This window comes from Lethenteron reissneri, unplaced genomic scaffold, assembly GCF_015708825.2.
Source record: "Lethenteron reissneri isolate LAM-NWPU_2019-01 unplaced genomic scaffold, ASM1570882v1 scaffold_1638, whole genome shotgun sequence".
NCBI lineage: Eukaryota > Metazoa > Chordata > Hyperoartia > Petromyzontiformes > Petromyzontidae > Lethenteron > Lethenteron reissneri.
Window position 1 is genome coordinate 645,059 of NW_026891375.1, and position 17,500 is coordinate 662,558.

At 57.3% G+C, this 17,500-nt stretch overlaps 1 protein-coding gene across 1 annotated transcript in view; it reads right to left on the reverse strand.

Moving 5' to 3' along the window:
- The window catches only part of LOC133362947 (protein KRI1 homolog), a 25,295-nt gene that overhangs the window by 842 nt on the left and 6,953 nt on the right, over positions 1-17,500 (reverse strand). Inside the window, exons 4-5 of the mRNA XM_061581925.1 lie at positions 4,136-4,200; positions 2,008-2,103 (exon numbers count right to left, since the gene is read on the reverse strand). Coding sequence (XP_061437909.1) covers positions 2,008-2,103; positions 4,136-4,200 — 161 coding nt within the window. The remainder of the gene's footprint in view (positions 1-2,007; positions 2,104-4,135; positions 4,201-17,500) is intronic.

A 17,500-nucleotide genomic window follows, 5' to 3' on the forward strand; every position in this document is an offset into this window, starting at 1 on the left:
TTCGATCCGACCCTGACGCCTGCTGCTGCTGTATATTTGGAGTCTGCGTTTCTCTTATCATGATCATCATCACGGTGGCTAGGAGATGTTGACTACCTCGCCTGGTCTACAGGAGGTCGTGGGTTCGACCCAGACCCTGACGCCTGCTGCTGCTGCTGCTGTATATTTGGAGTCCCTCCCTGCGGTGGTCACGTGGATTTTTCTCTGGGTCCTCCGGTTTTCCCCTCCACATTTAGCAAGAGCGTCACCACCACGCGTTTAGAGTATATGTGTCTGCTGCTCTCGATTTCCACGTGATGAGCACGGTTGGCGATGTAGAGTGCGAAGGAAGTTCAACCAACGCACAAACACAAGCCGCTTCACTGAGCTGTTGTTTGTGGCGGCCAGTCCCACTTGTGAAAAAACGCTACACAGCCCAGCGGGCCTTAACCTGGTAGAATAAATAAATAGTTTTAGTTGAGTATTTTGGGTGATTGTGGTGGTGATGATGATGATGATGATCGTCATCATGATTGTGGCTATGCATGTTCCTGCAATACGTGTGGACAAATTAAGTAAAAATTTAACTGTGGAAGAAAATGAGATGTGGAAGAGATTAAGACTGGGCCTGAGGGCAGAGGAGAGGGAGACTGGGTCCCAGTGTGGAGGAGAGACTGGGTCCCAGGGTGGAGGAGAGACTGGGTCCCAGGGTGGAGGAGAGACTGGGTCCCAGGGTGGAGGAGAGACTGGGTCCCAGTGTGGAGGAGAGACTGGGGTCCCGGGGTGGAGGACGAGGGACTGGGTCCCAGGGTGGAGGAGGAGACTGGGTCCCAGTGGGAGGAGAGACTGGGTCCCCAGGTTGGGGGACTGGTCCCGCAGGGTGGAGGAAGAGCTGCGGTTCCCAGGGTGGGAAGGAGAGACTGGGTTCCCAGGGTGGAGGAGAGACTGGTCCCGTGTGGAGGAGAGACTGGGTCCCAGGTGAGGAGAGACTGGGTCCCAGTGTGGAGGAGAGACTGGGTCCCAGGGTGGAGGAGAGACTGGGTCCCAGGGTGGAGGAGAGACTGGGTCCCAGGGTGGAGGAGAGACTGGGTCCCAGGGTGGAGGAGAGACTGGGTCCCAGTGTGGAGGAGAGACTGGGTCCCAGGGTGGAGGAGAGACTGGGTCCCAGGGTGGAGGAGAGACTGGGTCCCAGGGTGGAGGAGAGACTGGGTCCCAGTGTGGAGGAGAGACTGGGTCCCAGGGTGGAGGAGAGACTGGGTCCCAGGGTGGAGGAGAGACTGGGTCCCAGGGTGGAGGAGAGACTGGGTCCCAGGGTGGAGGAGAGACTGGGTCCCAGTGTGGAGGAGAGACTGGGTCCCAGGGTGGAGGAGAGACTGGGTCCCAGGGTGGAGGAGAGACTGGGTCCCAGGGTGGAGGAGAGACTGGGTCCCAGGGTGGAGGAGAGACTGGGTCCCAGGGTGGAGGAGAGACTGGGTCCCAGTGTGGAGGAGAGACGGGTCCCAGGGTGGAGGGAGGAGACTGGTCCCAGGGGTGGAGGAGAGACTGGGTCCCAGGGTGGAGGAGAGACTGGGTCCCAGGGTGGAGGAGGAGACTGGGTCCCAGGGTGGAGGAGAGACTGGGTCCCAGGGGTGGAGGAGAGACTGGGTCCCAGGGTGGAGGAGAGACTGGGTCCCAGTGTGGAGGAGAGACTGGGTCCTAGGGTGGAGGAGAGACTGGGTCCCAGGGTGGAGGAGAGACTGGGTCCCAGGGTGGAGGAGAGACTGGGTCCCAGGGTGGAGGAGAGACTGGGTCCCAGGGTGGAGGAGAGACTGGGTCCCAGGGTGGAGGAGAGACTGGGTCCCAGGGTGGAGGAGAGACGGGTCCCCAGTGTGGAGGAGAGACTGGGTCCCAGGGTGGAGGAGAGACTGGGTCCCAGGGTGGAGGAGAGACTGGGTCCCAGGGTGGAGGAGAGACTGGGTCCCAGGGTGGAGGAGAGACTGGGTCCCAGGGTGGAGGAGAGACTGGGTCCCAGTGTGGAGGTGACCTCACCTCTGCGTGAGGGACTTGAGGATTCTCTGCTTTCTCCGCCAGTCGTGAGCGCGCTTACGGGCCAACCTCAAATCCCGGAGCTCTTCCTCCTCCGAGCTAAACAGCATCACAGCAGCGCACATCGCACGCCAATCAACACCGCCATCAGCGCCATCAGCACCATCAGCACCATCAGCAGCGTCGTCACCAGCATCATCATCATCACAGCAGCGCACATCGTACAGCATCAACACCGCCATCAGCACCATCAGCATCATCAGCAGCGTCGTCACCAGCATCATCATCACAGCAACGCACATCGCACGACATCAACACCGCCATCAGCACCATCGTCACCAGTAACATCGCAGCAGCAGCAGCATTAGCATTGCCTCCGTCAGCATGATCATCATCATCATGGCCGGGTTCACAACACTCAGACCGCAGCCTGTGTGCGCGTGTGCCACGTGTGCCGTGTGTGCCGTGTGTGGCGTGGGCCACATCCAGACGCAGAGTGGGGGCTCACCAACACATGCAGGTGAGGGTGAGGGTACGTGCAGGTGAGGGTGAGGGTACGTGCAGGTGAGGGTGAGGGTACATGCAAGGTGAGGGTGAGGGTATGTGCAGGTGAGGGTGAGGGTACGTGCAGGTGAGGGTGAGGGTACATGCAAGGTGAGGGTGAGGGTATGTGCAGGTGAGGGTGAGGGTACGTGCAGGTGAGGGTGAGGGTACGTGCAGGTGAGGGTGGGGGTACGTGCAGGTGAGGGTGAGGGTACGTGCAGGTGAGGGTACGTGCAGGTGAGGGTGAGGGTACGTGCAGGTGAGGGTGAGGGTACGTGCAGGTGAGGGTGAGGTACGTGCAGGTGAGGGTACGTGCAGGTGAGGGTGAGGGTGAGGGTACGTGCAGGTGAGGGTGAGGGTACGTGCAGGTGAGGGTGAGGGTACGTGCAGGTGAGGGTGAGGGTACGTGCAGGTGAGGGTACGTGCAGGTGAGGGTGAGGGTGAGGGTACGTGCAGGTGAGGGTGGGGTGAGGGGTACGTGCAGGTGAGGGTACATGCAGGTGAGGGTGGGGGTACGTGCAGGTGAGGGTGAGGGCTCACCGGTACGTGCAGGTGAGGGGAGGGTGAGGGTACGTGCAGGTGAGGGTGAGGGTACGTGCAGGTGAGGGTGGGGGTACGTGCAGGTGAGGGTGAGGGCTCACCGGTACGTGCAGGTGAGGGTGAGGGTACGTGCAGGTGAGGGTACGTGCAGGTGAGAGGGGGTACGTGCAGTGAGGGTGAGGGTACGTGCAGGTGTAGGGTGAGGGTACGTGGCAGGTGAGGGTGAGGGTACATGCAAGGTGAGGGTGAGGGTATGTGCAGGTGAGGGTGAGGGTATGTGCAGGTGAGGGTGGGGGTACGTGCAGGTGAGGGTGAGGGTACGTGCAGGTGAGGGTACGTGCAGGTGAGAGGGGGTACGTGCAGGTGAGGGTGAGGGTACGTGCAGGTGAGGGTGAGGGTACGTGCAGGTGAGGGTGAGGGCTCACCGGTACATGCAGGTGAGGGCGAGGGTACGTGCAGGTGAGGGTGAGGGTACGTGCAGGTGAGGGTGGGGGTACGTGCAGGTGAGGGTGAGGGTACGTGCAGGTGAGGGTGGGGGTATGTGCAGGTGAGGGTGAGGGTACGTGCAGGTGAGGGTGAGGGTACGTGCAGGTGAGGGTGAGGGTATGTGTAGGTGAGGGTGAGGGTACGTGCAGGTGAGGGTGGGGGTATGTGTAGGTGAGGGTGAGGGTACGTGCAGGTGAGGGTGGGGGTATGTGTAGGTGAGGGTGAGGGTATGTGTAGGTGAGGGTGAGGGTACGTGCAGGTGAGGGTGGGGGTATGTGTAGGTGAGGGTGAGGGTACGTGCAGGTGAGGGTGAGGGTACGTGCAGGTGAGGGTGAGGGTATGTGTAGGTGAGGGTGAGGGTACGTGCAGGTGAGGGTGAGGGTACGTGCAGGTGAGGGTGAGGGTACGTGCAGGTGAGGGTGAGGGTATGTGTAGGTGAGGGTGAGGGTATGTGCAGGTGAGGTGAGGGTACGTGCAGGTGAGGGTGAGGGTACGTGCAGGTAAGGGTGAGGGTATGTGTAGGTGAGGGTGAGGGTACGTGCAGGTGAGGGTGAGGGCTCACCGGTACATGCAGGTCTTTTTGAGTGAGCTCCACTGGTTGAGCTCCCGATCCTCCGCCATGAGGATCTACGCTCGCACACATCACACACATCACTCACACATCACTCACACATCACTCACACATCACTCACACATCACTCACACATCACTCACACATCACTCACACATCACTCACACATCACTCACACATCACTCACACACATCACACACATCACACATCACTCACATCACACACACATCACACACACATCACTCACACATCATCCACATCACCACACATCACCACACATCACACACACATCACACACATCACTCACACATCACTCACACACTCACACTCCCACACACACACTCACACATCACACACCATCACTCACATCACTCCACATCACACATCACTCACACACAGCACTAACACATCACTCACACATCCCACACAACATCACTCACCACATCACACACTACATCACTACACACTCACACATCACCACATCCCACACATCACTCACACATCACTCACACATCACACACATCACATCACACACATCACACACACATCACTCACACATCACACACACATCACTCACACATCACACACACATCACTCACACATCACACACACATCACTCACACATCACTCACACATCACTCACACATCACACACACATCACTCACACATCACATCACACACATCACACACATCACTCACACATCACACACATCACACACATCACACACATCACACACACACCTCACACACACATCACTCACACATCAACACACCACATCACACACACATCACACACACATCACACACATCACACACACATCACACACACATCACACACACATCACACACATCACACACACATCACGCACATCACGCACATCACACACATAACACACACATCACACACACATCACACACATCACTCACATCACACACACACATCACACACACATCACACACACATCACACACATCACACACACATCGCGCACATCACGCACATCATACACATCACTCACACATCGCACACATCACGCACATCACACACATCGCAGACAGCAGCAGCAGCGGCATCAGCCAGGGTCGCTCCACCGCTGGCTGGAACACCGCAGCCAACAACTACACCCATCACGATGCCACAGTCTGTGTGCAGTGGGGAATGTGACGCTGGGTGTCTGTGTGCAGTGGGGAATGTGACGCTGGGTGTCTGTGTGCAGTGGGGAATGTGACGCTGGGTGTCTGTGTGTAGTGGGGAATGTGACGCTGGGTGTCTGTGTGCAGTGGGGAATGTGACGCTGGGTGTCTGTGTGCAGTGGGGAATGTGACGCTGGGTGTCTGTGTGTAGTGGGAATGTGACGCTGGGTGTCTGTGTGCAGTGGGGAAGTGACGCTGGGTGTCTGTGTGCAGTGGGGAATGTGACGCCGGGTGTCTGTGTGTAGTGGGGAATGTGACGCTGGTGTCTGTGTGCAGTGGGGAATGTGACGCTGGGTGTCTGTGTGCAGTGGGGAATGTGACGCTGGTGTCTGTGTGCAGTGGGGAATGTGACGCTGGGTGTCTGTGTGTAGTGGGGAATGTGACGCTGGGTGTCTGTGTGCAGTGGGGAATGTGACGCTGGGTGTCTGTGTGCAGTGGGGAATGTGACGCTGGGTGTCTGTGTGTAGTGGGGAAGGTGACGCTGGGTGTCTGTGTGCAGTGGGGAATGTGACGCTGGGTGTCTGTGTGCAGTGGGGAATGTGACGCCGGGTGTCTGTGTGTAGTGGGGGATGTGACGCTGGGTGTCTGTGTGCAGTGGGGAATGTGACGCTGGGTGTCTGTGTGTAGTGGGGAATGTGACGCTGGGTGTCTGTGTGCAGTGGGGAATGTGACGCTGGGTGTCTGTGTGTAGTGGGGAATGTGACGCCGGGTGTCTGTGTGTAGTGGGGAATGTGACGCTGGGTGGTCTGTTGTAGGTGGGAATGTGACGGCTGGGTGTATGTGTGTAGTGGGAATGTGACGCTGGGTGTCTGTGTGCAGTGGGGAATGTGACGCTGGGTGTCTGTGTGCAGTGGGGAATGTGACGCCGGGTGTCTGTGTGTAGTGGTGAATGTGACGCTGGGTGTCTGTGTGCAGTGGGGAATGTGACGCTGGGTGTCTGTGTGCAGTGGGGAATGTGACGCTGGGTGTCTGGTGTGCAGTGGGGAATGTGACGCTGGGTGTCTGTGTGTAGTGGGGATGTGACGCCGGTGTCTGTGTGTAGTGGGGAATGTGACGCTGGGTGTCTGTGGGTAGTGGGGGAATGTGACGCTGGGTGTCTGTGTGCAGTGGGGATGTGACCTGGGTGTCTGTGTGCAGTGGGGAATGTGACGCTGGGTGTCTGTGTGTAGTGGGGAATGTGACGCTGGGTGTCTGTGTGCAGTGGGGAATGTGACGCGGGTGTCTGTGTGTAGTGGGAATGTGACGCTGGGTGTCTGTGTGCAGGTGGGGAATGTGACGCTGGGTGTCTGTGTGCAGTGGGGAATGTGACGCCGGGTGTCTGTGTGCAGTGGGGAATGTGACGCTGAGTGTCTGTGTGTAGTGGGGAATGTGACGCTGGGTGTCTGTGTGTAGTGGGGAATGTGACGTGGGTGTCTGTGTGCAGTGGGGAATGTGACGCTGGGTGTCTGTGTAGTGGGAAGGTGACGTGGGTGTTCTGTGTTAGTGGGGAATGTGACGCTGGGTGTCTGTGTGTAGGGGGGAATGTGACGCTGGGTGTCTGTGTGCAGTGGGGAATGTGACGCTGGGTGTCTGTGTGTAGTGGGGAATGTGACGCTGAGTGTCCTGTGTGTAGTGGGGAATGTGGACGCTGGGTGTCTGTGTGCAGTGGGGAATGTGACGCTGGGTGTCTGTGTGCAGTGGGGAATGTGACGCTGGGTGTCTGTGTTGTAGTGGGGAATGTGACGCTGGGTGTCTGTGTGTAGTGGGGAATGTGACGCCGGGTGTCTGTGTGTAGTGGGGAATGGACGCTGGGTGTCTGTCTGTTGTATTGGGGAATGTGACGCTGGGTGTCTGTGTGTAGTGGGGGAATGTGACGCCGGGGTGTCTGTGGTGTAGTGGGGAATGTGACGCTGGGTGTCTGTGTGTAGTGGGGAATGTGACGCTGGGTGTCTGTGTGTAGTGGGGAATGTGACGCTGGGTGTCTGTGTGTAGTGGGGAATGTGACGCTGGGTGTCTGTGTGCAGTGGGGAATGTGACGCTGGGTGTCTGTGTGTAGTGGGGAATGTGACGCTGGGTGTCTGTGTGCAGATGGGGAATGTGACGCTGGGTGTCTGTGTGCAGTGGGGAATGTGACGCTGGGTGTCTGTGTGGCAGTGGGGAATGTGACGCTGGGTGTCTGTGTGTAGTGGGGAATGTGGCGCTGGTGTCTGTGTGTAGTGGGGAATGTGACGCTGGGTGTCTGTGTGTAGTGGGGAATGTGACGCTGGGTGTCTGTGTGCAGTGGGGAATGTTGACGCTGGGTGTCTGTGTGTAGTGGGGAATGTGACGCTGGTGTCTGTGTGTAGTGGGGAATGTGATGCTGGGTGTCTGCTGTGTAGTGGTATGTGATGCGTGGGGAATGTGACGCTGGGTGTCTGATGTGCAGTGGGGAATGTGACGCTGGGTGTCTGTGTGTAGTGGGGAATGTGACGCTGGGTGTCTGTGTGCAGTGGGGAATGTGACGCTGGGTGTCTGTGTGTAGTGGGGAATGTGACGCTGGGTGTCTGTGTGTAGTGGGGAATGTGACGCTGGGTGTCTGTGTGCAGTGGGGAATGTGACGCTGGGTGTCTGTGTGTAGTGGGGAATGTGACGCCGGGTGTCTGTGTGTAGTGGGGAATGTGACGCTGGATGTCTGTGTGCAGTGGGGAATGGTGACGCGGGTGTCTGTGTGTAGTGGGGAATGTGACGCTGGGTGGTCTGTGTGTAGTGGGGAAATGTGACGCTGGGTGTCTGTGTGCAGTGGGGAATGTGACGCTGAGTCTCTGTGTGTAGTGGGGAATGTGACGCTGGGTGTCTGTGTGTATGGGGAATGTGAAGCTGAGTCGATCAGGTGTCTGTGTGCAGTGGGGAATGTGGCGCTGGGTGTCTGTGTGTAGTGGGGAATGTGACGCTGGGTGTCTGGTGTAGTGGGGAATGTGACGGCTGAGTGTCTGTGTGTAGTGGGGAAATGTGACGCCGAGGTCTGTGTGCAGTGGGGAATGTGGCGCTGGTGTCTGTGTGCAGTGGGGAATGTGACGCTGGGTGTCTGTGTGTAGTGGGGAATGTGACGCTGGGTGTCTGGTGCAGTGGGGGAATGTGACGCTGAGTGTCTGTGTGTAGTGGGGAATGTGACGCTGGGTGTCTGTGTGTAGTGGGGGAATGTGGACGCTGGTGTCTGTGGTAGTGGGGAATGTGACACTGGTTGTCTGTGTGCCGTGGGGAATGTGACGCTGGGTGTCTGTGTGTAGTGGGGAATGTGACACTGAGTGTCTGTGTGTAGTGGGGAATGTGACGCTGGGTGTCTGTGTGCAGTGGGGAATGTGACGCTGGGTGTCTGTGTGTAGTGGGGAATGTGACGCTGAGTGTCTGTGTGTAGTGGGGAATGTGACGCTGGGTGTCTGTGTGCAGTGGGGATTGTGACGCTGGGTGTCTGTGTGCAGTGGGGAATGTGATGCTGGGTGTCTGTGTGTAGTGGGGAATGTGACGCCGGGTGTCTGTGTGTAGTGGGGAATGTGACACTGAGTGTCTGTGTGTAGTGGGGAATGTGATGCTGGGTGTCTGTGTGTAGTGGGGAATGTGACGCTGGGTGTCTGTGTGCAGTGGGGAATGTGATGCTGGGTGTCTGTGTGTAGTGGGGAATGTGACGCTGGGTGTCTGTGTGCAGTGGGGAATGTGACGCTGGGTGTCTGTGTGTAGTGGGGAATGTGACGCCGGGTGTCTGTGTGCAGTAGGGAATGTGACGCTGGGTGTCTGTGTGTAGTGGGGAATGTGACGCTGGGTGTCTGTGTGTAGTGGGGAATGTGACGCTGGGTGTCTGTGTGTAGTGGGGAATGTGACGCCGGGTGTCTGTGTGTAGTGGGGAATGTGACACTGTGTGTCTGTGTGCAGTGGGGAATGTGACGCTGTGTGTCTGTGTGTAGTGGGGAATGTGACGCGGGTGTCTGTGTGTAGTGGGGAATGTGACGCTGGGTGTCTGTGTGCAGTTGGGGAATGTGACGCCGGGTGTCTGGTGTGTAGTGGGGAATGTGACACTGAGTGTCTGGTGTGTTAGTGGGGAATGTGACGCTGGGTGTCTGTGTGTAGTGGGGAATGTGACGCTGGGTTGTCTGTGTGTAGTGGGGAATGTGACGCTGGGTGTCTGTGTGTAGTGGGGAATGTGACGCTGGGTGTCTGTGTGTAGTGGGGAATGTGACGCGGGTGTCTGTGTGTAGTGGGGAATGTGACGCTGGGTGTCTGTGTGCAGTGGGGAATGTGACGCTGGGTGTCTGTGTGTAGTGGGGAATGTGATGCTGGGGTGTCTGTGTGCAGTGGGGAATGTGACGCTGGGTGTCTGTGTGCAGTGGGGAATGTGACGCCGGGTGTCTGTGTGCTAGTGGGGAATGTGACGCTGGGTGTCTGTGTGTAGTGGGGGAATGTGACGCTGGGTGTCTGTGTGTAGTGGGGAATGTGACGCTGGGTGTCTGTGTGTAGTGGGGAATGTGACGCTGGGTGTCTGTGTGTAGTGGGGAATGTGACGCTGGGTGTCTGTGTGTAGTGGGGAATGTGACGCTGGGTGTCTGTGTGTAGTGGGAATGTGACGCTGGGTGTCTGTGTGTAGTGGGGAATGTGACGCTGGGTGTCTGTGTGTTAGTGGGGAATGTGACGCTGAGTGTCTGTGTGTAGTGGGGAATGTGACGCCGGGTGTCTGTGTGTAGTGGGGAATGTGACGCTGAGTGTCTGTGTGCAGTGGGGAATGTGACGCTGGGTGTCTGTGTGTAGTGGGGAATGTGACGCCGGGTGTCTGTGTGCAGTGGGGAATGTGACGCTGAGTGTCTGTGTGTAGTGGGGAATGTGACGCTGGGTGTCTGTGTGTAGTGGGGATGTGACCTGAGTGTCTGTGTGTAGTGGCTGATGTGTCGTGTGTAGTGGGGAATGTGACGCGGGTGTCTGTGTGTAGTGGGGAATGTGACGCTGAGTGTCTGTGTGTAGTGGGGAATGTGACGCTGGGTGTCTGTGTGTAGTGGGGATGTGACGCTGGAGTGTCTGTGTGTAGTGGGGAATGTGACGCTGGGTGTCTGTGTGTAGTGGGGAATGTGACGCTGAGTGTCTGTGTGTAGTGGGGAATGTGACGCTGAGTGTCTGTGTGTAGTGGGGAATGTGACGCTGGGTGTCTGTGTGTAGTGGGGAATGTGACGCTGGGTGTCTGTGTGCAGTGGGGAATGTGATGCTGGGTGTCTGTGTGCAGTGGGGAATGTGGCGCTGGGTGTCTGTGTGTAGTGGGGAATGTGACGCTGGGTGTCTGTGTGTAGTGAGGAATGTGACGCTGGGTTGTCTGTGTGTAGTGAGGAATGTGACGCTGGGTGTCTGTGTGCAGTGGGGAATGTGACGCTGGGTGTCTGTGTGTAGTGGGGAATGTGACGCTGGGTGTCTGTGTGTAGTGGGGAATGTGACGCTGGGTGTCTGTGTGTAGTGGGGAATGTGACGCTGGGTGTCTGTGTGTAGTGGGGAATGTGACGCTGGGTGTCTGTGTGCAGTGGGGAATGTGACGCTGGGTGTCTGTGTGTAGTGGGGAATGTGACGCTGGGTGTCTGTGTGCAGTGGGGAATGTGACGCTGGGTGTCTGTGTGTAGTGGGGAATGTGACGCTGGGTGTCTGTGTGTAGTGGGGAATGTGACGCTGAGTGTCTGTGTGTAGTGGGGAATTTGACGCCGGGTGTCTGTGTGTAGTGGGGAATGTGACGCTGGGTGTCTGTGTGCAGTGGGGAATGTGACGCTGAGTGTCTGTGTGTAGTGGGGAATGTGACGCTGGGTGTCTGTGTGTAGTGGGGAATGTGACGCTGAGTGTCTGTGTGTAGTGGGGAATGTGACGCTGGGTGTCTGTGTGTAGTGGGGAATGTGATGCTGGGTGTCTGTGTGTAGTGGGGAATGTGACGCTGGGTGTCTGTGTGCAGTGGGGAATGTGACGCTGGGTGTCTGTGTGCAGTGGGGAATGTGACGCTGGGTGTCTGTGTGCAGTGGGGAATGTGACGCTGGGTGTCTGTGTGTAGTGGGGAATGTGATGCTGGGTGTCTGTGTGTAGTGGGGAATGTGACGCCGGGTGTCTGTGTGCAGTGGGGAATGTGACGCTGGGTGTCTGTGTGCAGTGGGGAATGTGACGCTGGGTGTCTGTGTGCAGTGGGGAATGTGACGCTGAGTGTCTGTGTGTAGTGGGGAATGTGACGCCGGGTGTCTGTGTGTAGTGGGGAATGTGACGCTGGGTGTCTGTGTGTAGTGGGGAATGTGACGCTGGGTGTCTGTGTGTAGTGGGGAATGTGACGCTGGGTGTCTGTGTGTAGTGGGGAATGTGACGCCGGGTGTCTGTGTGTAGTGGGGAATGTGACGCTGGGTGTCTGTGTGCAGTGGGGAATGTGACGCTGGGTGTCTGTGTGTAGTGGGGAATGTGACGCTGGGTGTCTGTGTGTAGTGGGGAATGTGACGCTGGGTGTCTGTGTGTAGTGGGGAATGTGACGCTGGGTGTCTGTGTGTAGTGGGGAATGTGACGCCGAGTGTCTGTGTGTAGTGGGGAATGTGACGCTGGGTGTCTGTGTGCAGTGGGGAATGTGACGCTGGGTTGTCTGTGTGTAGTAGGGAATGTGACGCTGGGAGTCTGTGTGCAGTAGGGAATGTGATGCTGGGTGTCTGTGTGCAGTGGGGAATGTGACGCTGGGTGTCTGTGTGTAGTGGGGAATGTGACGCTGGGTGTCTGTGTGCAGTGGGGAATGTGACGCTGGGTGTCTGTGTGTAGAGGGGAATGTGACGCTGAGTGTCTGTGTGTAGTGGGGAATGTGACGCTGGGTGTCTGTGTGCAGTGGGGAATGTGACTCTGGGTGTCTGTGTGCAGTGGGGAATGTGACGCTGGGTGCCTGTGTGCAGTGGGGAATGTGACGCTGGGTGTCTGTGTGTAGTGGGGAATGTGACACTGGGTGTCTGTGTGTAGAGGGGAATGTGACGCTGAGTGTCTGTGTGCAGTGGGGAATGTGACGCTGGGTGTCTGTGTGCAGTGGGGAATGTGACGCTGGGTGTCTGTGTGTAGTGGGGAATGTGACGCTGGGTGTCTGTGTGTAGTGGGGAATGTGACGCTGGGTGTCTGTGTGTAGTGGGGAATGTGACGCTGGGTGTCTGTGTGTAGTGGGGAATGTGATGCCGGGTTGTCTGTGTGTAGTGGGGAATGTGACGCTGGGTGTCTGTGTGTAGTGGGGAATGTGACGCTGTGTGTCTGTGTGTAGTAGGGAATGTGACGCTGGGTGTCTGTGTGTAGTGGGGAATGTGACGCTGGGTGTCTGTGTGTAGTGGGGAATGTGACGCTGTGTGTCTGTGTGTAGTGGGGAATGTGACGCTGGGTGTCTGTGTGCAGTGGGGAATGTGACGCTGGGTGTCTGTGTGTAGTGGGGAATGTGACGCTGGGTGTCTGTGTGTAGTGGGGAATGTGGCGCTGGGTGTCTGTGTGTAGTGGGGAATGTGACGCTTGGTGTCTGTGTGTAGTGGGGAATGTGATGCTGGGTGTCTGTGTGCAGTGGGGAATGTGACGCTGGGTGTCTGTGTGCAGTGGGGAATGTGACGCTGGGTGTCTGTGTGTAGTGGGGAATGTGATGCTGGGTGTCTGTGTGCAGTGGGGAATGTGATGCTGGGTGTCTGTGTGCAGTGGGGAATGTGACGCTGGGTGTCTGTGTGCAGTGGGGAATGTGACGCTGGGTGTCTGTGTGTAGTGGGGAATGTGACGCTGGGTGTCTGTGTGCAGTGGGGAATGTGATGCTGGGTGTCTGTGTGCAGTGGGGAATGTGACGCTGGGTGTCTGTGTGCAGTGGGGAATGTGACGCTGGGTGTCTGTGTGCAGTGGGGAATGTGACGCCGGGTGTCTGTGTGCAGTGGGGAATGTGACGCTGAGTGTCTGTGTGTAGTGGGGAATGTGACACCGGGTGTCTGTGTGTAGTGGGGAATGTGACGCTGAGTGTCTGTGTGTAGTGGGGAATGTGACGCTGGGTGTCTGTGTGTAGTGGGGAATGTGACGCTGAGTGTCTGTGTGTAGTGGGGAATGTGACACTGGGTGTCTGTGTGCAGTGGGGAATGTGACACTGGGTGTCTGTGTGTAGTGGGGAATGTGACGCTGAGTGTCTGTGTGTAGTGGGGAATGTGGCGCTGGGTGTCTGTGTGCAGTGGGGAATGTGACGCTGGGTGTCTGTGTGTAGTAGGGAATGTGACGCTGGGTGTCTGTGTGTAGTGGGGAATGTGGCGCTGGGTGTCTGTGTGCAGTGGGGAATGTGACGCTGAGTGTCTGTGTGTAGTAGGGAATGTGACGCTGGGTGTCTGTGTGTAGTGGGGAATGTGACGCTGGGTGTCTGTGTGCAGTGGGGAATGTGACGCCGGGTGTCTGTGTGCAGTATGGAATGTGAGGCTGTGTGTCTGTGTGTAGTGGGGAATGTGACGCCGGGTGTCTGTGTGTAGTGGGGAATGTGACGCTGGGTGTCTGTGTGTAGTGGGGAATTTGACGCTGGGTGTCTGTGTGTAGTGGGGAATGTGACGCTGGGTGTCTGTGTGTAGTGGGGAATGTGACGCCGGGTGTCTGTGTGTAGTGGGGAATGTGACGCTGGGTGTCTGTGTGCAGTGGGGAATGTGACGCTGGGTGTCTGTGTGTAGTGGGGAATGTGACGCTGGGTGTCTGTGTGTAGTGGGGAATGTGACGCTGGGTGTCTGTGTGTAGTGGGGAATGTGACGCTGGGTGTCTGTGTGTAGTGGGGAATGTGACGCCGAGTGTCTGTGTGTAGTGGGGAATGTGACGCTGGGTGTCTGTGTGCAGTGGGGAATGTGACGCTGGGTGTCTGTGTGTAGTAGGGAATGTGACGCTGGGAGTCTGTGTGCAGTAGGGAATGTGATGCTGGGTGTCTGTGTGCAGTGGGGAATGTGACGCTGGGTGTCTGTGTGTAGTGGGGAATGTGACGCTGGGTGTCTGTGTGCAGTGGGGAATGTGACGCTGGGTGTCTGTGTGTAGTAGGGAATGTGACGCTGGGAGTCTGTGTGCAGTAGGGAATGTGATGCTGGGTGTCTGTGTGCAGTGGGGAATGTGACGCTGGGTGTCTGTGTGTAGTGGGGAATGTGACGCTGGGTGTCTGTGTGCAGTGGGGAATGTGACGCTGGGTGTCTGTGTGTAGAGGGGAATGTGACGCTGAGTGTCTGTGTGTAGTGGGGAATGTGACGCTGGGTGTCTGTGTGCAGTGGGGAATGTGACTCTGGGTGTCTGTGTGCAGTGGGGAATGTGACGCTGGGTGTCTGTGTGCAGTGGGGAATGTGACGCTGGGTGTCTGTGTGTAGTGGGGAATGTGACACTGGGTGTCTGTGTGTAGAGGGGAATGTGACGCTGAGTGTCTGTGTGCAGTGGGGAATGTGACGCTGGGTGTCTGTGTGCAGTTGGGGAATGTGACGCTGGGTGTCTGTGTGTAGTGGGGAATGTGACGCTGGGTGTCTGTGTGTAGTGGGGAATGTGACGCTGGGTGTCTGTGTGTAGTGGGAATGTGACGCTGGGTGTCTGTGTGTAGTGGGGAATGTGATGCCGGGTGTCTGTGTGTAGTGGGGAATGTGACGCTGGGTGTCTGTGTGTAGTGGGGAATGTGACGCTGTGTGTCTGTGTGTAGTAGGGAATGTGACGCTGGGTGTCTGTGTGTAGTGGGGAATGTGACGCTGGGTGTCTGTGTGTAGTGGGGAATGTGACGCTGTGTGTCTGTGTGTAGTGGGGAATGTGACGCTGGGTGTCTGTGTGCAGTGGGGAATGTGACGCTGGGTGTCTGTGTGTAGTGGGGAATGTGACGCTGGGTGTCTGTGTGTAGTGGGGAATGTGGCGCTGGGTTGTCTGTGTGTAGTGGGGAATGTGACGCTTGGTGTCTGTGTGTAGTGGGGAATGTGATGCTGGGTGTCTGTGTGCAGTGGGGAATGTGACGCTGGGTGTCTGTGTGCAGTGGGGAATGTGACGCTGGGTGTCTGTGTGTAGTGGGGAATGTGATGCTGGGTGTCTGTGTGCAGTGGGGAATGTGATGCTGGGTGTCTGTGTGCAGTGGGGAATGTGACGCTGGGTGTCTGTGTGCAGTGGGGAATGTGACGCTGGGTGTCTGTGTGTAGTGGGGAATGTGACGCTGGGTGTCTGTGTGCAGTGGGGAATGTGATGCTGGGTGTCTGTGTGCAGTGGGGAATGTGACGCTGGGTGTCTGTGTGCAGTGGGGAATGTGACGCTGGGTGTCTGTGTGCAGTGGGGAATGTGACGCCGGGTGTCTGTGTGCAGTGGGGAATGTGACGCTGAGTGTCTGTGTGTAGTGGGGAATGTGACGCCGGGTGTCTGTGTGTAGTGGGGAATGTGACGCTGAGTGTCTGTGTGTAGTGGGGAATGTGACGCTGGGTGTCTGTGTGTAGTGGGGAATGTGACGCTGAGTGTCTGTGTGTAGTGGGGAATGTGACACTGGGTGTCTGTGTGCAGTGGGGAATGTGACACTGGGTGTCTGTGTGTAGTGGGGAATGTGACGCTGAGTGTCTGTGTGTAGTGGGGAATGTGGCGCTGGGTGTCTGTGTGCAGTGGGGAATGTGACGCTGGGTGTCTGTGTGTAGTAGGGAATGTGACGCTGGGTGTCTGTGTGTAGTGGGGAATGTGGCGCTGGGTGTCTGTGTGCAGTGGGGAATGTGACGCTGAGTGTCTGTGTGTAGTAGGGAATGTGACGCTGGGTGTCTGTGTGTAGTGGGGAATGTGACGCTGGGTGTCTGTGTGCAGTGGGGAATGTGACGCCGGGTGTCTGTGTGCAGTATGGAATGTGAGGCTGTGTGTCTGTGTGTAGTGGGGAATGTGACGCCGGGTGTCTGTGTGTAGTGGGGAATGTGACGCTGGGTGTCTGTGTGTAGTGGGGAATGTGACGCTGGGTGTCTGTGTGTAGTGGGGAATGTGACGCTGGGTGTCTGTGTGTAGTGGGGAATGTGACGCCGGGTGTCTGTGTGTAGTGGGGAATGTGACGCTGGGTGTCTGTGTGCAGTGGGGAATGTGACGCTGGGTGTCTGTGTGTAGTGGGGAATGTGACGCTGGGTGTCTGTGTGTAGTGGGGAATGTGACGCTGGGTGTCTGTGTGTAGTGGGGAATGTGACGCTGGGTGTCTGTGTGCAGTGGGGAATGTGACGCTGGGTGTCTGTGTGTAGTGGGGAATGTGACGCTGGGTGTCTGTGTGTAGTGGGGAATGTGACGCTGGGTGTCTGTGTGTAGTGGGGAATGTGACGCTGGGTGTCTGTGTGTAGTGGGGAATGTGACGCCGAGTGTCTGTGTGTAGTGGGGAATGTGACGCTGGGTGTCTGTGTGCAGTGGGGAATGTGACGCTGGGTGTCTGTGTGTAGTAGGGAATGTGACGCTGGGAGTCTGTGTGCAGTAGGGAATGTGATGCTGGGTGTCTGTGTGCAGTGGGGAATGTGACGCTGGGTGTCTGTGTGTAGTGGGGAATGTGACGCTGGGTGTCTGTGTGCAGTGGGGAATGTGACGCTGGGTGTCTGTGTGTAGAGGGGAATGTGACGCTGAGTGTCTGTGTGTAGTGGGGAATGTGACGCTGGGTGTCTGTGTGCAGTGGGGAATGTGACTCTGGGTGTCTGTGTGCAGTGGGGAATGTGATGCTGGGTGTCTGTGTGCAGTGGGGAATGTGACGCTGGGTGTCTGTGTGTAGTGGGGAATGTGACACTGGGTGTCTGTGTGTAGAGGGGAATGTGACGCTGAGTGTCTGTGTGCAGTGGGGAATGTGACGCTGGGTGTCTGTGTGCAGTGGGGAATGTGACGCTGGGTGTCTGTGTGTAGTGGGGAATGTGACGCTGGGTGTCTGTGTGTAGTGGGGAATGTGACGCTGGGTGTCTGTGTGTAGTGGGGAATGTGACGCTGGGTGTCTGTGTGTAGTGGGGAATGTGATGCCGGGTGTCTGTGTGTAGTGGGGAATGTGACGCTGGGTGTCTGTGTGTAGTGGGGAATGTGACGCTGTGTGTCTGTGTGTAGTAGGGAATGTGACGCTGGGTGTCTGTGTGTAGTGGGGAATGTGACGCTGGGTGTCTGTGTGTAGTGGGGAATGTGACGCTGTGTGTCTGTGTGTAGTGGGGAATGTGACGCTGGGTGTCTGTGTGCAGTGGGGAATGTGACGCTGGGTGTCTGT